The sequence below is a fragment of the Varroa jacobsoni genome, unplaced genomic scaffold (assembly GCF_002532875.2).
Source record: "Varroa jacobsoni isolate VJ856 unplaced genomic scaffold, vjacob_1.0 scaffold_126, whole genome shotgun sequence".
NCBI lineage: Eukaryota > Metazoa > Arthropoda > Arachnida > Mesostigmata > Varroidae > Varroa > Varroa jacobsoni.
In genome coordinates, this window is record NW_019213028.1 from 246102 (window position 1) to 254913 (window position 8812).

General features: G+C 38.5%; 1 protein-coding gene across 1 annotated transcript; it reads left to right on the forward strand.

Annotated features, from left to right (window-relative positions):
• The first annotated feature begins 109 nt into the window (after window positions 1-109).
• Window positions 110-3314, forward strand: LOC111267674 (uncharacterized). The gene is made up of 4 exons (XM_022846066.2): window positions 110-1017; window positions 1185-1314; window positions 2357-2567; window positions 3065-3314. The coding sequence occupies exons 1-4, from the start codon at window positions 137-139 to the stop codon at window positions 3202-3204; spliced, it is 1362 nt and encodes a 453-aa protein (XP_022701801.1). The 5' UTR covers window positions 110-136; the 3' UTR covers window positions 3205-3314.
• Window positions 3315-8812: the final 5498 nt, after the last annotated feature.

The window sequence follows — 8812 nt, forward strand, 5'->3', positions numbered from 1 at the left end:
GCCGAGCTTATCAGAACGGAAGCAGACCCTACATTCTATCTGCGAGTGGGTTTATTGTTTAAAAGTTAAACTAGCGCCAATAGTCACACGACTAGTTTTCAAAGCGTTCGGTGACATCCCGCCGATGTGATTTAGAATGAAAAACGAAGTCGAAAATGATCGTGGATCATCAAGTAGTGATACCTTAACGCCCAGTCGAAGTCGCACCGACAATCAGGATTTGTCAAATATTAAGGTTCAACCTGGCTTGATGCTATCGCCCTTCTGCGCGAAGCCTCGCGGTTCCGTTTGTCTCGAGCTTATACGCCATATTCGACATGACATCGTACATTACAGTTATCACGCTGGTGCTGTTACAGCCTTCTACATTGTGATGGTCATTAGCTTTTACCTAGGCACGTATACATTCTCGCCAAAAACCGAGGCGGGTATAAGGTACATTGTGGCAAAAGTTTTTGATACTCTCCAGGATGAAAATTATCCAATAACAACGCGATTCGCTAATCTGTGCGTAATTTCTGCAAATGACTCGGTCCTGCTATGGCGGTTCGACATGTACCGGTTCTTTGATGAGATTACAAAAAATGATTCGGTCAAACAGCGCTTGGGCGAAGTATTCACTGACCTTGAACAGCCATTCGTAGAGCGTGTTCGTTTGGGTCTCGATTATAACCTCTTCAACGGCTCGGTGTTCTTGTGCGACTCCATATTTGAAGGTCTTAACAAAAGTCGCAGGGTTCCACTGACGAACTCGACCGTCATGGACACATTATCCCTTCAAGATCTTTTTGTTAAATCGATATACCTCATCAAAACATATGCATTACATCCACCATATGTGGAGATACGCCAGATAAATTTTGAAACTTTTTGCATAGCGTTCGTACCGGTCGTTACTCGTCATGTGATTTCTTTTGACAAGACGCTAGACGACAAACATACGATTGAGTGGCTTTGTCCAGGGGTCAACCTTTCAGGAATCATTTCAACTACAGTAATAAAAGAAATAATAGACAAGTAAGTTGTTTTCCGTTAAGTTAAAGCAACTGTTGGCGCTCAACGGTGGCTATAGAAAACTAGTGAGGAAAAATTAGATTTAGCGGAAAAATCAAATATATTCGCACTCTTTCTGATCAGATAAATGGTCGGATTCAGAGAACTTAAATGGCGAGTACGTGTTTCAGTTCAAGTGTTCCGACAGTGTCAAACTGTTCATTGGAAGCCGCCGTCTATGTGCAACAGGCCGATACAGCGCTTAATGGCGATGCAAAAACTGAACCGCAGAGACTCCTTCGGAGAGCTAATCTAGTTCTGGTAACGTTAAGTTAAATCGCCATATAAATCACGTATATAGTATATAAGGTACAGATAGCAATACATATGTAAATTGATGAATTATCTTCTGCGCCGTAATCGGAAGCTATGCAGCTACAATGAAAGCTGCTTTTATTGTTGCGTTAAGTTAGCGCTAACTTTCGCTCTTAGTTGACAGTAGAGTAATATTATGCGCTTCTTGAACTTATTAAGAATACCTTTGCTAACCTATTCGATACGCTCCCTAAACATTTAAACTTATCAAGATTTTCCTAAATTCGTGCAATCGCTCAGAGGATGCATTTTATGCTGTCAATAGTTCCAGCATTTTTTCTCTATACTGTCCGTATATACTTAGATATTTCTAGATTCTCTTGTTTCCTATGTATAGGGAGATTTATAAGGTGGATTTATTTATTTATTTATTTATTAATTGTCTACGCGCGATAGAGGAGTTACTGCGCTACGCGGTCAGCCATTGATAAATCTGATCTTCTGTTATCGGTTTTTTAAGACTGAACATCTTTTTCCCTAGATATTGAAATTACCTATTGTTTTCTATACTAGTAGGACCTCCGTAAATATGCTTACTTTTCTGTATTTCTGCGCGGTTTATAGGGGTCTGTTGGCTTAAGAAGCTTTTGATGGCAAGGTTTTCGATGATCATCTTAAAAAAACTGATTTATAAAACGATTTCTCTATGTACAAATGTGTACAATCCCAAATGCGGTTTAGTCTGCGGGAATTATCCTTTACGATTCGATGTGATGCAGGTATCACACTATAGTGTACGCGTACTAATCGCGCACACTAATCTCAGAAAAGGGTCAATATACGCGTGCGGTTCTTTACATTGCGCATATATGAATATGGAACAGGATTATTATGTATAATAGTAGTCACTATATAATTTGTGACGCTTGGGTGGCAGCACCTTCGGCGCTGTTGAAACTAGAATAATTTGGTTCAAGTTCTATTATCAATATTATACTTTATTTTATATGTGAATAAATAAAATAGAAGATTTTATGTTTTTTTTCAGCAAGTGCTGAGATACAAAGAGGACGACGGTGGTATTCTTCCTCGTTACATGTACCCCCTTGTGGTTATTGCGGCGTGGACGTACCCTATGAAGCTTATACCACCTCGTACGTCGTGTGTTGCTCTTCACTACGCATTGATCGAAGTTATGGGGAGCAACGGCACCTACATTACCACTTTGCCTTCAAAACAAGTCGTCGACATAACTTTGAGTATGTGTCCTTTAGATTATTACTCTCTATTAGACTCTTCTAAAGATTAGCTCTACTGGGCATATTCGGCGTTTTGTATTAGATATTGGCCAACGCATACTAGACACTTATAGTAGGCAAAGGTAAACACTTCAGAAACTGTACCACTGGTTAAATTGTTCAAAGTTCAATTACGATACCCTGTCGTAAAGAACGCAATTCTCTATCTGTATATAGATCAAACATCTGTGCACAATCAGACAGCCATGAAAGCTAAGGGAAAATATTCTCAAAGAGAAGCCACGAATGCCGTTAACGGTCACATTTGCCGTGAGGTAACATAAAAAAAAATCTATTAAAAAGAAGGTTGCATTTGTAGGCAGCATACGATGTAAGTGAGATCACGGTGCATCCTTTTACCTTTTTCTTTCTTTGCTTCTTGCGAGATTGTGGCAGTTGATTGTAAGCAAGGTAAGCTTAGTACTATAAAGTGCTATATGGCCATTTTATCGTTGCAGTGAAACTTCGACGCACTCGTCAATTATATAACTGTCAGGAAGTATTTGTCAACGTGTTTGTTACACTTATCAACGTCTGGATGGCGACGAGAAACACTAGCGCAATGGGTTTAGCTTTCGTTAGTGAGGTATCTGGTTAAATGTCTAACGTCGGCTCCTACAGAAAAGCAACACCTGACATTCGTCTGATGGAATCATTTCGAGGCCTGATCTGTCGAAGGAATAAAATCGTACGTCGTTTGCGTTGCAACTGTGCCCAGTGATGGTGACTCATTAGAAAAAGATCACTGGAATACAATATGTAATCCATTCCTCATTAGCAGTAAAATGAGTATTATCATAATAATTCTAGATTTCTACATGCTTTATTAGGTTGTATTGCTCGTTTCTATTCGACGATTCATTTTCAGACATTTACATTGTTGATTTTAATTCATCACACAAATTGTCCTTTGTCCTATTTTTGCCGTTCAATGCGTACCTTTTTAACGATTTGTGGGTTGGAATATTTGCCTGGGTTGTATCGCACACGCGATAAGGTGCGCATTAGCGAAAACATAATCTTAATGCCTCCCGCCGATGCAGGAAGCATATTCTGAACGAGCCCTTGCAACTGCGATGAAAAAGACACGTCTTGTGTTCTACTTGTTCACAATCTGTACCGTGAATCTGATTCTCCTATCTGATGCGCCTGTTATGACGCAACCTGGTCCCTGGTTGGGCCTGAATAAACCTGCCATAGAACATCCCATACCCCGTGGCTGACAGGGATAGAGATATTAGTCGGGTTTCTAATTTCTATAGGGTGTACATAATCCATCTGGTACGAGTGTACGAAACAAGTACCGAAAGAACAACAGCAGGCGTGAGACATGAGAAGTTCTCCACTGCTGCAAATACAAAAGATGGCGTTTGGGACGTACAATGGAACATCGACTTGCTAAAACCTCAGTAAGCCTTAATAGCCATGCATAGTAATCTAGAAAATATCGATTGAAACTCGTCGAGACGTCAATACGACGATTGAATTATACTATTTAGCTGTATCTTCAGTAGAAGTTCGTTTGACAAAGGTGAACTGGCTCCATGGTGAGCCGATAGCCGTAGTGAGCTTGCCTCGCAAATAACAAATCAACTACATAACAATTTCAATGATTTTGTGGAATTGGCTGAATTTACAAATCAAGGGAGGAATTTACTAATCTTTGAAAGCGCGTCTTCTCCGATTGCTCCTAAACAAAAGCTTTCCAAAAAACCACTAGCCGTTGATATAGCTATAGAAACTGTACGGAAAAGCTTAACGACGGATATGGAGATCATATATCAACTGCTATTAAGGCTATATTTAATTTTTATTGAAAATAGTGCCTCTGCGTCGGACTAGAAATATCCGCACGAAAAATGAGGAAAGTCGTTTTTGGAGTTGTGCTTCATTCGCTTCGCCCTCTCTCCGATCGCCGCAGCTGCTGCGAACTTTTCGTATCACAGGGAAATTTTGGCTTCTTAAAAACCGGGTTCTACCGTAAATGGGGAAGTATTGGCGTTCGGAGGCTTCAAACAAAATGGAAACACTTCGTTGGTATGATTACTGTATATTGGTAAATTCTAAGGCGGTTTTTTCTTTGTTTCACACTTGCGAATTAATGTTGCCAAGTTGGCGTGTAATTCAGGTCTTATCCCTACTAATCGGCTTGATCCTCATGCACTTTCGAGACTGCAAGTGTAATTGTGACCATTGTGATGAGCTGTGATAAACGTTCTTAATTATATTGCATGTTCTTAGCATGTATGTATATTCAATTTTAAATTCCTTTCCTTAATTTATAGATTCTTTAAAAGTCGATATCGACAGCTGATAGACGGGATGTTTCGCAAGTTATTTCAATATCTACTGACGAACATAAACCTGCCCAGCACATATTCGGTGGCTGTGATACCTGAAAAAGCCGGATTACGTTATCCGGTCTATGTTTGGGTAGTGTTTCTACTGGACCTATTTCCTGGCGGCTGCTGGAAGCAATAGATATCATCGCTACGATTTCAACAATTGCATTCGGGGTATCCGTTAGTGTGAGCAACAGAAGTGTACGTACGCTTCTTCTCGTAAAATTTACGCGGATAGCAGAAACCCTTGCTACTGCTGCAATAGCAGTCACTTCAGCCAGTTGTAATGACAAGGACGACAAGAGAGCTAACTCGCATTACTCTTAAATGTTTATGTAAAAACTCGTTACTTCGCTACGTTTATCATTCAACTCAATGTATGCTGTCGCAGTAAGTTGCAGAACGGTGGCTAACTTTTGTTTACATGCATCCTAATGAAATTAAGCATCGATGTTTGTTCGGTCAGAAATGGAGCCCTCTGGCGGTGTAATTACAAATATCAAGTGGCCACCTATAATAAGCGAAGAACATACGGCCGTAGCTGGTGCAAACTTTCTAGGTCTATTTGAAAAAGCCCAAATGACTTCAGTAAGGCCTATATGGCTATATTTTGTAATTGCCCTATCGAAGGGCTGATTCAGTAGATATAGGCGAAATCGCAGATATAGTCATCAGGTACGCCTACTATATACGTCAACCAATGCAGTTCACAACAATCCATGACCGGCCGGAATAAAATCCGGAAGCCTTTATTAAACATGGGTAAAAAGTATCGACGGTTTGCTACGCTGCAATTAAAGCAATAACTTACGACCTTTTAATCACTGCAATAGTGATGTGCAGATTTTCGCATAGTTCCCTTGAAACTGAATGAAATCCATTAAAAAGAGATCGGCAAAAACCGAAACACTCTGATCGTCGAAAACCCGGGCGGATGCATTAAATTTTCCTATCCAGATTCTCTTAATTTGTGCCAGGTAGATAAGTATGATGTAAGCAAAAAATGTCGCCCCTACTGTCTAGTCTATATCGCTTTATTCCTTTCAATAATGTGTTACAACCTTTTTTGGCATCACTTTAGGCTTCTTTTCCCCACATTATCGTATGTGATCGACTGATTTAGAAAGGCTCAATTTCGGTGCGTCTTTTTTTCTTGTGAAGTTTTGCAGATTAGTAACATTTTGCGTCAATCACTGGAGTACTCTTTATAGCCAGCTTTTCCAGACGGCCTAATTTTGCTCGGTGATTACAAATTCTGTCCCTTAACGATGCTATGGCTACTTACGTGTTGGTATCATTCAGTTTTTGTATGATTTTTTTTCTTACCATTAGTCGATCATCACAAATAGTATCGTTTATTGATAACATTATATTCGGACCGCCTCTTCCAAAAACGCATTATGACGTGACATCAGTGCTTTTATTATAATCAAACTATATAAACGAGATATATTTAGAAAATCTTGAAACTCGTCTTTAAGGCGCTATATACTATTCCAGAATAAGGTCCTTCTAACGATTTTGCAGATCTACCGCTTTGAAGTCAGTCCTTATATATATGCATATATGTTTAAGTACACAAACAATGCTCGAAGTTTATTTCTTTTACTTATGTAATCAAATTTTACCTGGCAAATAAACAATTATATATAATATCTATATATAGTTTGAACTCGAACATAATAGTGTTCGAGTTTAGCGAACATTAGATAAATTCGGTATTTCGGTATTGATTCACTTTTCGTCAACTATCTCCAAATTAGCGCCTATAATCTATTGCGCTTCAGTATTGTTTACGCATAGACAAAACAATTGCGATATTTGCACTGCTGCGTAAACAATAGCCCCCACCACTGAACGGTCGTATGAAGTGTGGTGTGAAGCACCATTGTCACTTACGGCTACACGTAGCAAACAGAATGAGAACCACTTTTAACATTACTTACCCGATAAGCCTGGCCTGTACGGCACTGGCCGGACCCAAATTTCAGTCTTCGAAAATGACTCAGTGATATATTTTACTTAAACCCCAAGCTACTAACCTTACGTAACTGAAAGCGATTTATGCGTTTCGCTATCCTACCTAAACTGAGGTCACTGAAGTCTCTTAGAAAAATAGCTTAATTTATTAACCTAGATTGTGTGATATTTGTTAGCGAGTCTGACGCGAAGAATCAAGCCGAGTGACAAAAAAAAAGCTGAACAGCTCGACATCGTCAATAGAAATGCGCGTACTTCAACTTCATACAATGAAGAGGACGAAACATTAGCGATGGACAATTGTGCAAATGATCATCTAGAGGTGGTTGTTGTGAACAAGCCATTCCCCCGGAAAAATATCGCATACAGCTGGCAGTCTGATCAATTTTAGTTTTTCTTGCAGCAGAAACTTCAGTGACCGCAGAGGAATACGATTGTGCAATGAATAAGCTTGAAATAATTGAAGCTATTCGTCGACCAAATATAGCTTGCCAGCAGCTACGGTTGTCCTACGGCAATTTAAATATCCGGAACTTAGAATAGGTCATCATATTAAGTAGCCTCTTTGTTTGCTAATGCCTGTTGTGTAAAATTCAAATCCGACTCTACCATAAGCTAAACAAGCAAATTGTTTCTTTGCTGACTGAATCAGTGTCGTATACGTATTAAAATTTTGCCTTATTCTAGTAATATCCTGACGTTCGGGGATTGAGGAATATGCTTAAAAAATTATATGAATAAGCTTTCTTCTATTCAGCTCCTCAAGATATAAGCCGTTTTTGAGCAACAAAAAAATTCAAAAACGAAACAAGTAACAATAACAGAGTATACTTAGTTGAACCGTGTTAAAACCAAAGAACTTCTGCATTACAGACTTTATATATTACTTATCTAGATAAGTAAAATATATGTATTTATATTAATTATAAGTTTGATGATCAACGGCTCACTCTGAAGGCGATCATTGTGCAACAATAAAGACATTCGAATATTAGTTGTACACCCATTGCTTGTTCATAACTAACTAATACTTGTCTCCCATACCCGCGTCAACTTTTAAGCCTACTTTTTCCAAACCTTCTTTTATCCACCTTAGCTTCAAATACAAACCTATTTTTGTCAAAATTATTATTATTGCAGCTTCGGCGTACAGATGTAATCTTGTTCATCTTTCCCAAAGGAAAGTTCGTATTAGACCCTTCCCAAAACTATTAGCTTGGCCGGATATTGCCGATTTGATAATACTTTTGCTGGATCTTTTTTCCTGTTTTTTTTTTATGAGATTTCAAATTGCTGATAACAGAAAGGCTACACCTTACATGTCAGACCCCAGATGCTTTAGTTAAATAATAATTTAAGCTTCGGTAAGTTGAAATAACAATTCGCAGGTAGCAAACAGGTAGCCAGTGATCATTGCGTACTGATTACTGCATATATACAGACGGGGGTATACAGTTGATCCACTTAGCATTTAAGTAACATTTACTTTTAAGTAACATATACTTCTATTAGTAGACGGTTCTTTTGCAATGGAAGTAATAGGCATTTAATCAAATTTTCATTTTAAATTTAAAAAGTCCATGCCAATTTTTGACTCAGCTGAACTTCTGTACCGCTTTACGTATAGATATTAATTCGGACTTAAGTTTTTTTTTTTTTTTTTTTACTTTTACGTTGTGCATTATTATTGTCGCCGAAGCCTGTTAGGCAGCCCCTTGGTCTTGATTTTATTAAGTACACGCTCCTTTTTGATACGTAATACGTGCTATATATGATTTCTATAATAGGCAGAATGATTACAGTTTAGCTATTTACTCCCAAAGACGTATGCGACTAGTTTAAGGAAATTAAGATAGATAAGAGTGAAAATAAGGCTAAATAGAG